We start from the raw sequence: 20623 nt of genomic DNA on the forward strand, positions 1-20623 counted from the left end.
TATGGTGAAAATGGATATTTTTAATTGTATTTCAATTCATTCTTAAAAATGCAATGTTGAAAAACACGGTAGAGGGTTTTCAATATTGGGACAATATTTTTAACATTATTTCTCTTACGAGTAACATTTTGATTTATGGCATTTGTAAGACGCCTTTATTTAGAATTTATCTAAATTATGTACATCTGACCAGTTGATGGTCAAGGGCCTTTCTCAAGGGCCCAGCAGGGACACCTTGGTGATACTGGGATTTAAACTTACAACCTTCTAATAAGTCCAAAATGTTAGCAACTGAGCTTCCCCTTCCCTCGTAAATATACAAGGACTATTTCATGATTTAAAAACACAAGAATAAAATTAATTTTCCTTTAAAAAACAAACAGTTAAACTAGCAACAACAAAAAAAAGATCTCTAGCGAGTTAAAATGATCATTTATTTTCTTGAAATATTAAAGAAATATGCAAGAAAGGGGTTAAGGAAAAAACACAATTCCTTACACTTTTCAATAAAAAAATTATGTACATTTTTTTTTTTTTTGACCGTTTCCCAAAGCTATTTCATATAATGAATAACTGAGCTAACAAACTTTAATTCTAGTGTGGAAAAAATAAGTATTTTAATCAGCATCAGAGTCTGAAGGTTATATAAAGTTATGCATATTCAGAATCTAATTCCACTCCGGTTCAATACTCTGTTCTAGAAACATTGCCAGCATCAAAAATGTGGTATTTTTCAACAGTATCATGACCATTAAGTTTTGAGTTGGGGGTCTGGGATAGGAAATATGGACTGAAGCCACAAATCCTTTTTTTCATTGATGACAACGTTAAAAAAAAGATAGTTGTTTTGTATAACTACTCTAACTTGTATAACTAGACAACCCTAATGTATCAGTATATTGCACATAAGCAGCTCTTAAAATTGCACTCGATCCAGCGTAAAGCTACAAGACGTCCCAAAGTGTGCAGCGGATGTGGTATTGCATTTGCAAGGTCAAAATTGTGTTTCACTTCAACTTAATCTCCTTCCTGCACATAAATCTTGCTGAGTATCTTTCTTTTATAAGTCCTGAGATCTGAATTGTGCGCAATACTATGGAAAAAATAACCTTTAAACTATCTGGAAAAAAAAAAAATCAACACTTTTTACTACAAAACAAACCCAGTATATTTAATAAAAGAATACAAATATGATATATAGTCTATAGCACATAATACAGCACCCGGTGCATACCAGTGTATAAATAAAAAATTAAAAACAATATGACAATATTACCAACTAATGACACATAAACAAATGTTTTTCTGTTTTGAACCCAAATGTAAAACCAAAAAATAAATCAACATTGTCACAGTTTAAAATCGTATCTCTAAAAATCTTGAATTTCATCATGGTTGTTTTTTAAAGTTCAGGTAGTTTTTGTATTGTTATTACATTCACCTCTATTTTTCCACCTTTTTCGTGTTGTTTTTTTCCTGCACAAGTTTCAGTGATGTTCTGCATGTTGTGCTTTCATTAGAAAAGGCAAATACGTGGATATATACAAGTTTTTGAACTTGGTACTGCTCAGACAGTAGACGATCGGATCCAGAAGGCAGTCCAGATAGGAAAGGCACATGAGGCCATCGTAGACCTGAACAGCGATTTCTTCTGCTCTCGGAAGCTCTTGCACTCTGACCACCAGCAGCACCAGCCTTGAAATGGCAGAGGGCCAGAAGCAGAAAGAAAACACCAAGACGACCAAAATGACCAGGAACACTGCTCTTTTCAGCTTGGTCCTGTCTCCGACCGTCTTCTGCTTCAGCCTGTTTGTGATCCTTACGGCGCAGTACACCAAGATGATGAACGGGATGAGAACCGGCGTGAAGAACACAAGCTCTCTGAACACCTCGGTAGGGATGTTTTCAGTGGAGTTGGAGCTCGTGTCGCAGCACTCGAAGGTGGACAGCATGGACGGGATGGTCAGAGGCAAGAGCAAAACCCAGACCAGGACAGAAATGAGAACAGATCGCTTACGGATCTTGAAGGGGTTCTTGATCCCGGGGTGGACCACGCTCAGAAACCGGTCGATGGAAATGATAGTCAGGAAAGCGATACTGGCTCCTCGGTTCAAAAAAAGCATGAAGAGCACCGAGTTGCAAAGGACGTCGTTGTTACTCCGTCTCTCTCCACGCTGGAAATAGTACGCCCTGACAGGCAAGCAGATCAGCAACAGGATATCCGCCAGGACCAGATTGAACAGGAAAATGTTGTTGCTTTTATTTTTCCAGAATTTGAGTTTAAAAATGAAGAGGTAGATCACAGTGAGGTTCAGAGGGAGTGCCAGGATGAACTCCACGATCATCACTGAGAAGTAGAAAGTGTACAGATTCTTACTTCCAGCGGTACAGTTGTCACTTGCGTGGTATACCATTATGAGTAGTAATATAATCCGAAGCTTAGTGAATCCGGAGTCCTGAAATCCTCAGCACCAGAGTTAGAAGTTTTGCATGTTTCCCAGATACATACTGCTCTGTGTTTCCTGAGCTCCACTCCGGTGTTAGTTCCTCAGTGGCTCTGCAGCACTGCTTAAAGTTGCTCAGACTTGTTCCCAGAGCACTTCCTACGCCTGAGGAGGCACGTCACGACAGGCTCCAGAGTTATGCAGCCACTCAGCATGAGAAGAACCAAAGAACTAATACAATAAGAATAAAAAAGTCACCAATCACGTTGATTTATTAAACCGGATCCCAGATTTGTCATCATTTGTAACCATTTCTGTTTCTTCCTGATCCTCATGCAACCGGTTCTATGGGGTTTTCCTTCGCACAGTAACGCCTGATGATGTGTTTATGGTTGTGCAAGAAAGATCGTGTGGAAAGATAAAGTCACTCGCATGCCGTAGACGCCTGGTTTCTCAAGCACATGAAGCGTACTTAAAAAAAATAAACCCTAATCCGAGTAGATTTACATGAAAAATGTTATTACGAAGTTTTACTATTTTTAGTGTTGTGATGTTACTATGACGGAATGAAGCAAAGCTGAGGACATTTTTTTGGAATCTGAGCACATCCAAGCAAGTTTAAACCTGTTCTGCTGTGAAAAAAATAAAGAATGAATCATGCAGATTTCGTTCCCAGATGTGTTCATTATTATGTGCAATTTTTAATCATAAATTTAATTGAGGGACTGAAGCTGTTTTGATATTCTGCTTGATTACCAGAAGGGATAAAATTCAGGGAAGTGGAGCTCAGTGATTAAGATGTTAGACCTATTGAACCGTGAGTTTTGTGTACCGTTACACCCCTAATATACATTTTTCTTTTCTTTTTTTTTTTTTTTTTTTATTATTATTTTTGGGACTCACCCCTAACTATATTTTTTATATAATAAAAGGAAAATCTTTTTATTTAGTTATTTTTATTTATACAGATATTTATATTAAATCAAATATAATTACCTAACTATTTAAAAATCTTTATAAAAAATAATACATTATTGTATATATATATATATATATATATATATATATATATATATATATATATATATATATATATGTGTGTGTGTGTGTGTGTGTGTGTGTGTGTGTGTGTATGCATAATATAAAATATATGCATTTCAAAATAATATATTCAATATCAATATCAATATAACGTGTGTTAAATGTAATTAATTTATATAAATTGTAATGAAAATACATAGTGTGTGACTAAGTGAGCATGGACAAGGTGAATAAAAGCTGCCACACTTTGGCCCTTGAGCAAGGCCCTTCTGTGCTCCAGAGTTGCTGTATCATGGGTGGCCCTGTGCTCTTACCCAAGCTTCCTAACATCGATTGATTTTTTGAAGAAAGAAATTCACTGTGCTGTAAAGTACATGTAATAAGTATAAAGCACCTTCATGTTGCAGAGGTAAAGTCGATGACACGTCATAAAGTGCCCTAATATCTGCCATTCAAATGGAGAAATCATCAACAAATGCACTCCAGGGCAATACAGATGCCCACATGTGCCCCGGTCTAGTGTATTTTAAGTAAATAATAAGCAGTAATACTGTGCCCTGAAGGCTTTCCTTCACTACCTCTAAATAAAATACCCTGTTATTTGATCCCATCGTCTCAGTCATTCTGTGTAAACACTGCCTACAGTTATCATATTATAAACATTTAAAAAAAAAACCACTCCTAATGTGCTTAGGTTTATTGAGATTAAATGGACAGTGTTGTACTTTATATTTTATGTATACGATCAGGTGATCAGTTGTAAGCAGTAGTTATTTACTTATTTTTCTCAGATCAAGCGTCTCTACAGGGAATCGGCTCAGAGCAGAGATCTTTATCTCCTATAAGGGAGGAGTGGTGTGAGCCGGGGGAGGAAGCGAGCACATTCAGTCCTTTTGGAGTCAGGAGAAAAGTCTCGGCAAATCCAGAGGAAAGGTGACGATCAGGAAAACTCAATGTATACAGTACATTACAGTTGAGAACTAATTGATCTGTACAGCAGTTCAACTCTAATTCCACCCCATTGATAAAAAAGACTTCATACTATTGTAGGAATGTGATTTTTTAAATAGTTGTTTTATTTAATTTTTCTGTATTGTGAACTGTACATGCATATATACACGTTATACATCTTCAGGAGACGTAAAAAAGAAAACGGTTTGCAAGTTTCAAATGCTCCTTTTTATGAAACAAAGGGTTGTTGGATATTGTGAGTGGGGGTAATGTTGGGGGGTATTTCCACTATCATCTCCTCAGATTTGATTATGTTTAGCTCTAGGCTGTTCTGACTGCACCACAGCTCTACATCTACTGCTGATATGCACACTCATTGCGTAGTCGAGCGTAGTAAACTTTTTTCGGCTTCTCCCATTATGGGTGGCCACAGCGGATCATCCATATTCATGAGCGTAGTATCATCTGCAAATTTAAGGAGTTTAACAGTTGGGTCACTTGACGTGCAGTCATTAGTGAAGAGGGAGAATAGCATTGGGGAGAGGATACATCCCTGAGGAGCGCCAGTGCTGACTGTCAGAATACTGGAGGTAAAACCTCCCAGTCTCACCTGGCTGGAAACAAATTCCTTGTGTGTGTCAACACACTTGGCCAATAAATCTAATCTTAAAAAAATCGAGGGGGCAATTATCGCCTTGTCTCATCTCCTGCTGTGTTGGTGACCATTTGCTCATGATTTAATCAGTGAAATGAGAGAATGCCAAAGCTGTGTGAACCTTTTGGTATTTATATGATAATGAAGTGGTCTGAGGCCTTGCATGTTTTGTTTTTACTCATCACCTAAGTGCTTCGTTCTCCTTCGGAGGGACTGCCCCCCAAAATGTGTATAAAACCACAATTCTAAGTTCTTAAAGTTGATGACTGCAGTGCTGCAGCAATACGCCGTGATGTGTAGGCTCGTCTGCAATAAAGACTACTGCTGAAAGATATCCTCCTAAGTCTCCTGTTCTGTGCTGGATAAAAGTTTACAACACCATGATAAAAAATTTATTTAAGAATATTGGATTGTTGACAAAATTTGTAAAAAAAAAACCCTAATACTTATTATCCTTTATGTGAAGAATATGTGAAGATAAAATGTCATTGTGTGTCAGTCTTTATTTGACTAGAAAAACTTTATTTGATTTACTCCAGGCCTATTCGGCCAGGACTCAAAGAAATGGAGAAGACTTTTGAAGATTTTGTTGAAGAGCAGCTTAAACTGGATAAAGAGGTTCTAAAAAAGGACAAACAGGTAAACATATTTATATCTAAAATTATATATATAATATTTGTTACAAGCACTGTAAATGTATATGTATAACAAGATGTCTAGATTTGCCAGGTTGTATGCCAGGGGTACCATCCAATGGAAATCCTCTACTTAAAACACATGAAATAAGTATATAATGAAATAATACGTCTTTAGGAAAGAAATGACTCTTATGATGACCCGGGAAGAATTGGTTTATCAGTTATGCATTCATCCTTCCAATGAGATTGTATACTACTTATATTGTATTTCTTACAATGATTAACAATGACACCTCATGACATCTCAGGGAGTTTTTCCTTGCCATTGTCACTGGCTCGCTCATTAGGAATTAACTTCTAATTATAAGGAACAAACTTATACACTCTTTTATTATCGCCTTAATCTCTATAAAGCTGTTTTGCGACAGTCTTTTTTAAAAGCGCTATACAAACACAAAAAAATTATTGAACAATTATTCCATGATACAACTGAGCAGTTGAAGGTGAAGGGCCTTTCTAAAGGGCCCAGCAGTTGGAGCTGGGTGGTGCTGGGATTTGAACTCTTGACCTTTTGTTCAGAAGTCCAACTGATCTTAAACACTGATCTCCCAACCTCATGTTAGTTATTATAATTATATTCTGGCTGTTCCGTGTGGATTTTTCCTTTGCTATGTGTGATATCTTGTTAGACTGGTAAGAATGTCTTATATTTTTATCTCCATTGCTGCAGCTCAGATCCACAGAAAAAAGGAATTTCCTGCATAAAGGGGATGGAAGGTCTAGAATCAGTAAAGCCAAAGATAACATCCAGAAAATCCATCCATCCTCCAAGAATGCAAAGTCTTTGCAGCTTCAAAAACCCACAACAGCATCTACTGTCCTGCACATTGACAAAAACAAATGGCTAAACGGTAGCCCTCATGAGAACCTCCTGTCAATTAGAAAAGGTCAAGCGAAGAATCTACCGAGGAACAAAGTTTCTCCACACGATGCCAAACCTCCAGCTGTGGATCATGATAAAAACTCCTCTCAAAATCTTAAAGAACCTTCAGAGCAGCCAAGTCAAATAAGTATCAAGTTACACAATAGATGTACTGCGCTTTCTGATAAAAAAGTTGCACCGAAGCTCCACCTTCTTCAAGAAAGAGTCGGCTTCAAGAAGATAAACGACCGCATTGTCAGAGTGTGTGATCTGGATGAGGTTACCACCAAGACTCTATGTTTGAGTACTGAAATAAAGCAGATGCTTCTCCATAATACTTCTGGTGACAGCACTGGTGCTGAGGATGATCCCAATCCTCCAACACCTTTCAATCCTTTAAGAATAAACTCAGATCGCAATCTGGATCTCTCCGATGAGGACTATGCCAGCGATGCTCCAAGTGACGCAGGTCCCAGTGAATGTCCACAAGCTCCACATGGCTTTTTAGATCAACTTTCCAGTTCATCCGGATCTGATGATGGGAGCAACTCTGAACTACAACAGCTTTGCTGGGCCGAACCTCACAAAACTTCAATAAATCCCAAAGAGAAGATCAGTAGTGAGGCTACACGTGCCTGTGGCAGGAGCTCAGACCTCCTTGCTAGAATTTTCCCCCATGTGAAATCCAATACGGAAAAAACAGTTTGGGAGAAAGATTTAAAAACTCAGCATTCCACAAATGGTGAGGATTTACATCTTTTTATGAACATTTTCATACCAAACCACTGTTGAATTCTTAATTCTGATTGGTCAGGAGATGATTAATTTCTTAAATAAAAAAAAAATCTAATAGATCCAACACGATGCAATTCAATTCAATATGATATTGAATATGGTACATATAGTTCGCTTTTATTTCTTTAGTTCAAACAAACAGCAAATCACAAATTTACTTAAGTGTCTTGAGAATTCTAACGCATGACCCTTTCACACACAGACCTTTGGAAAAAAAAAAAAGAAAAAAAAATATATATATATATATATATATATATATATATATATATATATATATATATATATATATATATATATAAAATAAAAATTTGAATAAAACCAGACGTTCTTTTCCTGTTGTGTGTGCAGGAAGTTACAGCTCTACCTCTGCCATGTTAATCTGTATTCTATGTGACACTCAGGACACGCCTCGTTTTCCGAAGTGTTGTGATACGTCATTCACGTAGCAGCGGCGGCGCTGAGACGCGCTCGAGAAACTGTTTAGCGACGAGAAATCAATCAACATATCAAATATTGGTCACAAATTATTGTTCACTTTCTAAATAATAAAAGTTCAGCACATCTACTAATAACTATATGTCAATGCAACGTTTTTTACAGATGTATGTATGTTAAAAACGATGCATCGCAAAAATGGTATCCGATGCACAGATCAATGCATCACCCATTAGTGCTCATATAATTTTTTGTTTGCATGGAAATCAACAATAGCTACAATCAATGCTATTTAAAATACACCTTGCTGCTTTTCAGGACGCAAGCTAGTAAAGAATGAAACGGAAGCTCCTGGTTTGGATATCAGAGATGGAAGATGCAATGGTCTGATGATGGACAAGATGAAAACAGAGCAGGATAAAGCGCTGAATTTCATCAGGTTGTGTATAAGATTTGAATTGGATTTTCAGGGGATAACTATGACATATAGATTCATAAATAACAGCATACACTATATCTAGAAAAGTGTGTGGACACCATAAGATTTCTATGTAACTTTTAAATATCAAAAACATCCTATACAATTGTGTGCCTCCAACTTTGTGGCAACAGTTTGGAGAGGATTGGATTACCGATGTCCAGTTTTCCTGAAAAAAGGTTCGATCTGCAGTGTTAGTCCTGTATTTAGTGTTGATTTTGTATTTGATTTTTGGAAGGTGGTAGCTTAGTGGTTAAGGCATTGGCTCAGAAGGTCATGAGTGTAAATCTCAGCCATACCTCTCCTGGGCCCCTGAGCGAGGCCCTTAACACCATAGCTGCTTAGTTGTATGAATGAGATAAATCTGAGTCGCTCTGAACAAAGGCGTCTGCTATATATGTCAACAATTTTTGTTTCTTTGGAATCAGACACATGACTTATTACATACCATTTTATTTGTACAGATCTGAAATGGACCGCTTGTGTAATAACGACACAAACCTCAGCTCATCGGACCGTGATCATACACCGAAAGAGCATCTAAATAAATCGGAGGTAAATCCAGGATCTGTTGATTTTGACCCTAAGCATGGACATCTGCCAAATCAATGTTTTCTTTTACCCTATAGCTTATTGTCCCACAGTGGATAAAAGTGTATATGAAGCTGTGTGAATGGCCAATCAGACTGATTCTTATCCACATCAACAGCTATGTTTACAAGACAAGCTACATTATATTAGAGAATGCAGGTGGAAAAGGTATTTTTTCCGGGTTGACGTCAGTCTGAAACAGTGATTAATCAAGATCGATGAATATGTGTTTCCGGTGTGCTGGTAAATCGAGCAATAACGTGACTTATGCACATTGTCGATCCACAATTTATCCTTCCATTTTCTTTCAGCTTTGTCCTAGTCTGGGTGGCGATTGATTTGGAGTCTATGTATTTGTTTATTTGTTTAATTAGACTGAACTTTGGTCGATGCTAAACTGCATTTCATTGCTGTTTTGAAGCAAACTAGGGTTTGGCCTCACAGTTTACCAGTGAGTAAAGGCAATTGTTTGTGTATGTAAGGTGGACTGAATAATTCAGTGGTTCTCTTAGCAATCCACGAATGACATTTCCCATTCGAAATCATTTAAATGTGTCTCTATCCTACGTTCTTTTCTTCCTTCAGGATCTCCGAGAGCAAATCCAGTTTCTGAAGGAGCAGCTGAGAAGAAGAGATTGCGAGTGGTGGCAGGCTCACGGTGAGCTACAGAGTCAAGTTGATGCGCTGACTCGAGAGAACGAGGCGCTGATGAGTCGCTGCGTCGTTCAGGTCAGACCTCAGCGCTCCGGCAGATCCACACCTCATCCTGATGCTCGACACCTGGTGAGCAGCCTTTCACGCTTATACACCTGTTAGAGCTTTTATACAGACTGAAGATAAGTCAATTAACTGTCTGGTTTTTTTTATTTTAGACTCAGTATAATTGAGTTTTTGGATTTGATCTGAAATCCGCATGTTGCAGATCTGGGATGAGACTGAAACAGGAAGTATGTGATCTAACATGTGAAAGAGGAAATCTATGCATACGTACAGATCAAATCAGCCGATTTTGCATAGAGAATTGAGTTTCTATTCAATGCAAACGTTTTACAATAGAATCCTTTTTATTAATCAATGTATTCGACATTTTTGATCAATTATTTTATCATTGCAAGTATAATGAATTAGGCCTTGTTTGGGTTTCTGTACATAGAGTATGAAGACTTTGTGAAAAGTTTGGTTACACCTGGTCTTTTATGGTTTTTGAGAGACACCTGCATGTTCCTTTTTTCTTTCTATGCAGCAAACTAGTTCATTTAACAGTATGATTAAACAAATCTAAAAATGTCCAGATGTTCCACTGTATTTTTTCCTTAGCATAGAGGACAGATTTACACACTCTTGGCATCTGGACAGTTCGTTTGAAATTCTTTGCTGTTCCTCCTGTAAAACTCGCCAGAGGTTGGAGATTTCTTTCTTGTGATCCGGTTCATCCCAGAGCAGTTCATTAGGATTTAGGTGCATTGACTGGGCAGGTCAACTCCAGACAACTGCTTGCTCTCCAAACATCTCGGACGTATGCTTCATCTCATTGTTTTGTTGTACGGTGAAGTCGGTTCCAATGAGCCGCAGTCTAGACGGAATTGAATGGTGTTGAAGTATGGAATGGAAGCCATGTTGGTTCCTTTTACTCTCCAAAATAAGTCTCTAAAACAACCTCAAACCATTAAGCTTCTAACTCCATGTGTAAGTGTGGGGGTGAGGGCAGTCTGTTAACATCTTGTTCTGCATCGTACAGAAGTTTTTCTGTTAGAGACCAAAATGTTCAATATGGACTCATCTGTCCAAGTGAGTACAGGAATTTCAGAGAAGTAACAGTCACTTTTTGTTTATGATATCGGTATATCTGGGCTTTTATAGCGCTGAGGAAGTGAATTTCAAGGGCATTGCAATGTTGTTCCACATGCCCGTATCACATCCTGTACATATCACATGTCACTGAGGTGTTTATGCCCCAAAAGCAGCAAACAGGCCATTCTGTACTTGTGTTTTTGTCAGTGTGATCGCCACATGCTGTTGTCTATATATACACATAGTTTTATGTGCAACTGGTTTTACAGTATTTTGTGTAAATGCGCCAATTCGTACATTTGCTAGTAGTAAATTCTCCCTTCGCCTGAACTAGGAGACCAAGCATGATGATGCCCCTGTGCATGAGGATATGCTTTACATGGGTTGGAGTGAAAGATCTCCTGCTATAGAACTTCAAACCTATTGAACATAATGAATGTGAACGCTGACTGCACCCCAGGTCTTCTCACCTCACCTACATCAGTAGCTGACTTTACGAACACCCTTGTGGATGAATGAATTTCCACAAGCACACTCCAAAATAAAGTGGAACATCTTCCCAAAAGAGTGGAGCTTATTATGACAGCAAATGGGGACTAAAAGTGAAATGGGATGTTCAAAAAGAAACACATTCCATTCCTATGCTCAGGTGTCCACAAACTTTTGCCACATAGTGTAGCTTTTCTGTTTTTTTCTTCAGACGAGAAGAAGTTCGGTTGCCGATCCACAGGAAAAGAACCAACAGAAGATTTCAAAGATTTCACTTTCAAGTAAGTCCATTGTATATAAATATATACAGTTAAATAAACAATTTCTTGCTTGTCACACCTTTTGTGTTGATGGATTCCAGAATATCGTCAAATCCAAAATTATTGGCACCTTTAAAAAAAAAAAAAAGAGCTGAAATTAAATAACACGTCAATGAAGAAATATTTTGAGCTTAAACATATCATAAGGCTGCTTGACATTTTTTATTTCGATTTTCTTTAAAAGTTTTGGTGCCCTCATTCTATTAAATTCGATTAAAATGTTATATGTGCAGATCATTTAAAGTTTTCCACGTTTCAACACTGCTGTACTTTTTTTTAATTACTAAAGCAATGCACATTTCTGTTGTATAGGTGGTTGAAATGTCATAACATGCTTGTTGTAGGAAAATTATTAATATGTGAATTATAACAGTAAAGTCATCTTCATCATCTTATCTAAAGGTCATGTGACAAGTCAGGTGGATGGATATTGACTTTGGTCAATGACAGAAACAGTTCCTGGAGACTACGAACATAAAAATCAGATCTCTTCAAGCATGAAAAATTTGGATTACATGTAAATATTTGTGCGGGTGCCATTGCTTTTGCCACCTTGAAAGTTCTATGAGAAGGAATGTGTTGTTAGCGGAATGGTGTAGACAGTAGTCCCTGCAATGTCCAGTATTTTTATTAGAAACTTTTACTCATTTTTGTGAAGTTTTTATGCTATTGTTCCCCCAGTTATCTTAAAAGGGACCCATTATGCTGAACTCTGAACTGCTCCATGTGTAGAGTATGTATACTTTATATGGCAACTGGTTTTTAACAGGTCGAGACTCTTTGGCGTCTCAGAGTCCAGGGGACAGTGACATGATCCTGTACAGCGAGGATGGAGGAGAGGTATGTTCATCAATCTGAACAATCAGGTCTGAGTTGGGACACTGTACAATTTCTGAATAAAAAAGGAATGCAATAATTTACAAATCTCATAAACTTATATTTTATTCACAATAGAATATGGATAACATATCAAATGTTGAAAGTGAGACATTTTGAAATGTCATGCCAAATATTGGCTCATTTTCGATTTATTGAGAGCTACACATTCCAAAAATGTTGGGACAGGTAGCAATAACAGGCCGAAAAAGTTAAATGTACATATAAGGAACAGCTGGAGAACTAATTTGCAACTTATTAGGTCAATTGGCAACATGAATGGATATAAAAAGAGCCTCTCAGAGTGGCAGTGTCTCTCAGAAGTCAAGATAGGCAGAGGATCACCAATTCCCCCAATGCTGCAGCGAAAAATAGTGGAGCAACATCAGAAAGGAGTTTCTCAGAGACAAATTGCAAACAGTTTGAAGTTCTCATCATCTACAGTGCATAATATCATCCAAAGATTCAGTGAATCTGGAACAATCTCTGTGCGTAAGGTTCAAGGCTGGAAAACCATACTGGATGCTCGTGATCTTCGGGCCCTTAAACGGCACTGCATCACATTCAGGAATGCTGCTGTAATGGAAATCACATCATGGGCTCAGGAATACTTCCAGAAAACATTGTCGGTGAACACAATCCACCGTGCCATTCGCCGTTGCCGGCTAAAACTCTATAGGTCAAAAAAGAAGCCATATCTAAACATGATCCAGAAGCGCAGGTGTTTTCTTTGGGCCAAGGCTCATTTAAAATGGACTGTGGAAAGTGGAAAACTGTTCTGTGGTCAGACGACCCAAGTTGTTATCAGCGCTCAGTTCAGAAGATTGCATCTCTGATGGTATGGGGTTGCATGGGTGTGTGGCATGGGCAGCTTACACATCTGGAACGGCACCATCCTTGGTGAAAGGTATATCCAAGTTCTAGAACAACATATGCTCCCATCCAGACGTCGTCTCTTTCAGGGAAGACCTTGCATTTTCCAACATGACAATGACAGACCACATACTGCATCAATTACAACATCATGGCTGTGTAGAAGAAGGATCCGGGTACTGAAATGGGCAGCCTGCAGTCCAGATCTTTCACCCATAGAAAACATTTGGTGCATCTTAAAGAGGAAGATGCTACAAAGAAGACCCAAGACGGTTGAGCAACTAGAAACCTGTATTAGACAAGAATGGGACAACATTCCTATTCCTAAACTTGAGCAACTTGTCTCCTCAGTCCCCAGACTTTTGCAGACTGTTATAAAAAGAAGAGGGGACGCCACAAACATGGCCTTGTCCCAACTTTTTTGAGATGTGTTGATGCCATCTATTTTAAAATCAACTTATTTTTCCCTTAAAATGATACATTTTCTCAGTTTAAACATTTGATATGTCATCTATGTTGTATTCTAAATAAAATATTGAAATTTGAAACTACCACATCATTGCATTCTGTTTTTATTCACGACTTTTTTTTAGAATCAGAGTTGTAAAATTAATAAATAAAAAGAATCATGTTATTTATAATAATAATAATATAATTTATAATACATTCAGGTCTTTGACATTGTTCTCAGGGCTCGTGCAGGTCTGAAGAGAAGCAGATCGGGGTTGAGAGCAGGAATTCAGCACCAAACAGATTACAGAGTGCTGTGAAATCTGGCAAATCTGTATCATCAGAGTCTGATTATGGATCCACAGACATGACTGAGGTTTGGTCTATATGTCAGAAATACAGTACAGACCAAAAGTTTGGACACACCTTCTCATTTAAAGAGTTTTCTTTATTTTCATGACTATGAAAATTGTAGATTCACACTGAAGGCATCAAAACTATGAATGAACACATGTGGAATTATATATGGAATTATATACATAACAAAAAAGTGTGAAACAACTGAAAAATGTCATATTCTAGGTTCTTCAAAGTAGCCACCTTTTGCTTTGATTACTGCTTTGCACACTCTTGGCATTCTCTTGATGAGCTTCAAGAGGTAGTCACCTGAAATGGTCTTCCAACAGTCTTGAAGGAGTTCCCCGAAAGATGCTTGGCACTTGTTGGCCCTTTTGCCTTCACTCTGTGGTCCAGCTCACCCCTAAACCATCTCGATTGGGTTCAGGTCCGGTGACTGTGGAGGCCAGGTCATCTGGCGCAGCACCCCATCACTCTCCTTCTTGGTCAAATAGCCCTTGATGCCTTCAGTGTGACTCTACAATTTTCATAGTCATGAAAATAAAGAAAACTCTTTGAATGAGAAGGTGTGTCCAAACTTTTGGTCTGTACTGTATGTGGTAGGAAGGGAGGTAGGTATGTAGGTACATACAGCCACAAGGGTGTTAGTAAAGTCAGGTACTGATGTAGGTGAGGTGAGGAGGTCTGGGGTGCAGTCAGCATTCACATTCATCCTGAAGGTGTTTGGAGCTCTATAGCGGGAGATCTTCCACTCTAACTTATATAAAGCATATCCTTACGGAGCCGGCTTTGTGCACAGGGGAATTGATTTGGGTCTTCTATTTCAAGTGAAGGAATATTTTAATTCTAGGAAAGCTTAAATAGGCTGGTGCCCCAATACTTTTGGCCATATAGCAGACTTTTCCTGGTTCAAATGTTCAATCAAGTAATATTCAATGATCAAATTTTAGAATGCAGTGTAATTATCATTCAAATATCTATTTATAATTAAACAGCACATCAGATCGGTAAAACATTTACAGTTTTGTATCGATTGAAAATCTGTGCAGCTGAGTCATATTTATATGGACACATTCGATTTTAGGATTTGCTCATTTCCGAGCTGAAAAATTCCAGCGCTCAAGCAGCCTCTAAAGCTGTAGTTCGAGAGGAAACTCGATATCCAGATGGTAAGGTAAGTGGAATATTTCCTTACTTCCTCACTGATATTCTAATATAAAATCCAGGTCTAAGGTCCCCCCTTGATGATTTTGATCCCGTAGGTAGAGCAGCTCCGGTCCGATGGGTCACGGGTTATTGTTTTCCGTAACGGAACCAGAAAGGAGATCGGAGCGGATCAGAAATCAATCAAGGTCACGTTTTCCAATGGAGACATCAAACGCATTCTGGCTGATGGGACTGTGGTATGTACACAAGTGAAACACAAGCACACTTAGTTGCAATTTGTTAATCCCCACTTTTATAGTAATGAGGGTGTGTGTAAGTGTGAAATAGGACAGATTTTGAAAGCTTCATGCTCTCAGTGCTGTCTGTGGAAAAGTAAAAGTTGTTTGGGTCATATTATCCCAGTCATAGGCTTGTGAAATGCTTCCTAAGTGCTGCCTAAGCCCATGTTGAATTGAGAAATTCTTACATAAGCCCACACGTCAACACCTTGGAGTGCTTTTCATATGTTTTTCTTGCTTTGGCATTTTCTTTTCAGTCACTGATCTCCATGTAATAAATGGTGGAAGTGTAGTAATAGAAGTTCTTATTATAAAACACATTACTTTATATTATAGTACCATGTTGGCCATGTTCCTCTCTTCAGGCTTATGATTCAGTGTTTGTGTTCTCGAAGGTGTACTATTACTGTGATGCTCAGACGACTCACTCCACTTACCCGTCTGGCTTAGAGGTTCTGCAGTTTCCAAATAAGCAAAGAGGTGGAGTATTTAACACGTGAACACGTTTCGGTTATAATATATAATGGTGAGCATTTGAACAAGTCTATGTTTTTCTGTAGAGAAGCGCCATCCTGACGGAACACGAGAAATCCTTTTCCCTGATGGTACCGTCAAGATCATGCACTCTGACGGTCGACAGGAAAGTTCCTTCCCTGATGGAACTGTTGTCAAGTTGTCAAGGTAAAATGTCTTATTGTAGCATGTGTAGCATTAACTGATTGTCATTTCTCATTGGCTGTGTACCATCACATGGCCACAGGTAAACACTCCTATTTTCTCTGTATTACTTCCTGTTGGCTGATTGCTTGCTATTGGCAACCTTTCGGTTGACCATATTGCATAAATGTGTCCTTTGTTGTATGGATTAATATTGCATAAATAAATAAGTAAATAATCAAATGCATTACGACATAAATAATAAAATGCATAACTAATAGCATTAATATTAATTATCTAAGAAAGAAACTAACAAACCAATACATTCGTTTGCTTTATTGAAACAAAAACAAAATCGTCAAATCATCAGCCTCACATAGACCGATTCATCAGGGCTGAAACTATCGGCTTTCAGCAAAAACCAATACAGATAGTTTTTCCGGGTTGCGTTATACAGTAAAAGAGCAGCCACTAGAAATAAATCAATGATGCCACTTGCTGTTATTTTAATATATGCATGGGACTGTTTTTCTAATCCCATTCTTATTAAAATTCTGTTGGACAAGTCATGCCAAAATTCCACCAATCCCTCTACTGTCGCAAAAATCTATTTTAAGACAAATTTTTTATTTTCTAAAACAACACATCAGATTTTCAAGTAAAATCTGATACCGGTATAAAGCCGAGTGCAGTTATTTTTATTAGGGGTTTAAGCGGCAATTATTACTCAATCTTTCTTTCTTCTAGTTTGCAATACGATTCAATGGAAAATTATGATGCTATGCAATTCCATATGGTAACGACAGCCCGCTTTTATTTCTTAGGTTCAGACAGACAGCAAATCAGAATTTGTGCCTTCTGACTTCTAACGCATGACCCTTTCACAAACACACCTTTGTTGTGCAAAATGAAATAAAACTAGTTATTTTCCTGTTCTGTCTCCAGGAAGATGCAGCTCTACCTCTGCCATGTTAATCTGTATTAAGATATATTAAATGTGACACTCAGGACACGCCTCGGTCTCCCTAGGTTTGTGATATGTCATATTCACATAGCAGCAGTTAGAATAGGTTTGAGAAACAGTATAGCGAGGAGAAATCAATCTACATATAAAATATGAGTCACAATTTATTGGTCACTTTCTAAATAATAAAGGTATAGCGCATCTACTAATAATAATTATATATAAATAAATATTTTTTTCCGATGCAAATATATTAAAAATGCATAGCGATAGAATATGCCAACTTGCCAACACTTTTTTAAATCGATGCATCACATTGTTAACATTTATGCCGATGCACCAATTCGAATCTTATCATCTCTAGTGTTTATGGCAACCCGTAGTACTGTAACAGGTAAAAAGTTTATTCATTTAACACTGATTGAGGAGGCTGAAAGGAACATTTTGACCAAATTTGGGCTGCCAACACTGTAGCACTACATTTGGGTCAAATTTGCCTATTTTATAGTCCACCATCTTGATTTTGTTTTTCACTATTCCTCCTACAAACTTTGCTGTATTTGGTGAATAATATCTTCAAAATCGCTCATAATGGGCCAAAAAAACTGCATCTCAGTCATGCATTTGGTACATGAAACTCGGTAGGTATCATCAGGATGGTGATTGAAGCTGTATAACAAAGTTCATACCAGCGCCGCCTACTGGTCACAATTTACAATAACGTGTTAAAATGTTGATCCACATTTACTAGACATCCTTATCCACCAATTTACAACCAGTGTTGGGGGTAACGCGTTACAATTAACGTGCGTTACGTAATAATATTACTTTTCTGGAGTAACGAGTAAAGTAGCGTGTTACTTTATAAATTTATACATTAATATCTAAGTTACTTTTTTAAAAAAGTAATGCGAGTTACTTTTCAGTTAAATTATTTTGCATAAAAAAATCAATACTGAATTAAAATGAACGTAGTCACGTAGAATGTGTGTGTGTGTGTGTGTGTGTGTGTATAATGTTTGTGTGTGTGTGTGTGTGTGTGTGTGTGTGTGTGTGTGTGTGTGTGTGTGTGTGTATAATGTTGAATATATGCACCATTATGCAATGTTGCATATATGGAAATGGAGACAGAAATATAGAAAACTTTTGCCGACTTTCCACCACTGCAGCTCTATGGACTGCTCAAAATAAAAGTTTTCTGGGGGAGACACATGTACGATGCCATCACAGCAGAGAAAGAGGGCAAATTAACAGCTCATTTGCTCTTTGTGGGAAGATAAACTGCTACGGTCACTGATAATAGCGCGAACTTTGTAAAAGCGTTCAGAATGTTTTAAGCTGATGATGAAGCAGAGAATGATGTAGACGAAGACGAGGTCATATTTACAAAATTGCACGATGTTTTATGAGATGACAGTGAAAGGTATGTTCACCCTCCACATAACCGGTTACTTTTTTGGGGAGTACCTCAATATTGTAATGCGTTACTTTTAAAAGTAACGTTGCCCAACACTGTTTACAACTATCTGATCGGATGCAACTGGGCAGTTGACGGCTTAACCACTGAGATACCACTTCCCACATTTGTCCTGTTTTTTTCTCGTAATTTTAGACTTTTTCTTCTACAATCAGAGAATATCACAGTTGTCCCGCTCATAACATTATAGCATACCATAACTTAAACTACAAATCACTTTTAAATCCCTTTTGGGCTCTGCTTTCCTTGAAATTATTTAGACAGCAGTTTATAGTGAATTTATGAATTGGTGGCTTATTAAATCTAGGTGACTAGCCCCTGAAAATTCTGCATCCAGCTAAAACATTTTTTTGTCTACAGAAATGGAGAGAAAACTGTGGAGTTCACAAATGGCCAACGTGAGATCCATACGTCACAGTGCAAGCAGAGGATTTACCCTGATGGAACTGTCAAAACAGTGTATTTAAATGGAAGGCAAGAGACGAAATTCTCATCTGGGACGATTTGCGTTAACACCAATAAAGACGTCATAATGACGGACAGAAAGTGAAAGAATATTTGCGTTTCAGAAATATTGACACAACAAACAAACCAATTTCAGATTGTATTGTTGAAGCACACACACTTATACAAATCATTTCGAATAGACATTCTTTCTCCACAGACTTCAAACATGGCCGCCGTGGACTGACACACACACACACACACACACACACACACACACACACACACACACACACACACACACACACACACACACACACACACACACACACACACACACATGTTTTTAGGAGGAAACTAGAGAACCCTGAAGAAACACTCACTGTCAGCCCTGTTCAGGACAATATTATTAATGTTAGCATAAACTGTTATTGTTAGCATAAATTAATAATGTTAGCCGTGACTGCTTTAGCTCATAATATCATTCTTTTTCATGGTATTCACAATATCTTTTAGTTTTTTACTCTTTTTCCTGAAAGGGTGGCTATAATTCTGGACAAAGCATCATAATATGGCAATAAAACCTAAAATAAAAAAGCTTTATTTATTGACTTTTGGTGGGAAAATGGTTTATTTTTGTTTATTTAACCTGTAATGTTAGATTTGAGCCATTATTCAGAATTTTCTTTACATATATTTTCCTTTATAAAATGGCAAATCAATCAAATAGTAATATTTATGTTTATTATGTGTATTTATGTTTAGAGTCTCATACACATCAAATTGTTAATAGAGGGAAAAAAGTGCTCATATGTGGTTTTCTTGTTGATCTTGCCCCTTGTGTAAATAAATTCACATCCTAGTTGTGATGAAACTCGTGCTGCACTACATGGCTTATGATTCAATGATTAGTGTGACCTTGTGCATCTGATTGATTCAGTATTCAGTCAAGGATTTGTGACATTCTTGTGAATTATTGATCAGTATTTTATGGTTCAGCAGGTGGTGTAAGCCATAATCCTGAGGTAAAAATCTTCCTCCTAAAGTTGGATATGATCAGTTTCTGATTGGAAGTAGTTTTTAAGAGGTGTTGAGGATGAGGACGGGTTCCCTTTTGAGTTTGGTTCCTCGCAGGGAGTTTTCCTTTCCACAGTCACCACTGGCTCACTTTTATACATCTTTATAACACTGTAAAGCTGTTTTGAGACCATTGTCCATTGTTAAAAGTGCTCTACAAATACAAATGAATGGAATTGGATTTATTTTCTGTAAAAGAACCACTGTTCCTTCTCATCTCTCTGTGGACATGTGAGGACATTAGATGGTTCATGGACCTGGTGCACCTCATGCTCTATTGTCTAAAATCGAGTGTGTGCTCTGAGGATTTCTGTGTGACCCTGAACAGAAACTTCAGTACGAAATCCCCAACACTATGACCTGGTACAGTCCAGTCATGAGTCCTCAGGTTCCAGGAGAACATTGTGTAATTTTGTGAGGTTGAGAATCGATGGTAATGCACGTAAAATTTAA

General features: G+C 37.7%; 2 protein-coding genes across 2 annotated transcripts in view; one reads left to right on the plus strand and one right to left on the minus strand.

Moving 5' to 3' along the window:
• gpr31 (G protein-coupled receptor 31) lies at positions 1-2927 on the minus strand. Its single transcript, XM_046836913.1, has one exon. It carries the CDS (start codon positions 2412-2414, stop codon positions 1488-1490), a length of 927 nt encoding a protein of 308 aa, XP_046692869.1. The 5' UTR covers positions 2415-2927; the 3' UTR covers positions 1-1487.
• The window catches only part of si:ch211-140l13.3 (centromere protein J), a 29555-nt gene extending 9892 nt beyond the window's left edge, over positions 1-19663 (plus strand). Inside the window, exons 4-17 of the mRNA XM_046835921.1 lie at positions 4277-4418; positions 5631-5730; positions 6460-7393; positions 8200-8320; positions 8824-8914; positions 9536-9733; positions 11442-11511; positions 12320-12390; positions 13991-14125; positions 15191-15280; positions 15369-15509; positions 15947-16031; positions 16112-16232; positions 19010-19663. Coding sequence (XP_046691877.1) covers positions 4277-4418; positions 5631-5730; positions 6460-7393; positions 8200-8320; positions 8824-8914; positions 9536-9733; positions 11442-11511; positions 12320-12390; positions 13991-14125; positions 15191-15280; positions 15369-15509; positions 15947-16031; positions 16112-16232; positions 19010-19199 — 2489 coding nt within the window. The 3' untranslated portion in view covers positions 19200-19663. The remainder of the gene's footprint in view (positions 1-4276; positions 4419-5630; positions 5731-6459; positions 7394-8199; positions 8321-8823; positions 8915-9535; positions 9734-11441; positions 11512-12319; positions 12391-13990; positions 14126-15190; positions 15281-15368; positions 15510-15946; positions 16032-16111; positions 16233-19009) is intronic.
• Positions 19664-20623: the final 960 nt, after the last annotated feature.

This window comes from Silurus meridionalis, chromosome 23 (genome assembly GCF_014805685.1).
Source record: "Silurus meridionalis isolate SWU-2019-XX chromosome 23, ASM1480568v1, whole genome shotgun sequence".
Lineage (NCBI taxonomy): Eukaryota > Metazoa > Chordata > Actinopteri > Siluriformes > Siluridae > Silurus > Silurus meridionalis.

Bases quoted from the DNA above. Each gene is read 5' to 3' on its own strand.
- gpr31 (XM_046836913.1), bottom strand. From the start codon at position 2,414: ATGGTATACCACGCAAGTGACAACTGTACCGCTGGAAGTAAGAATCTG.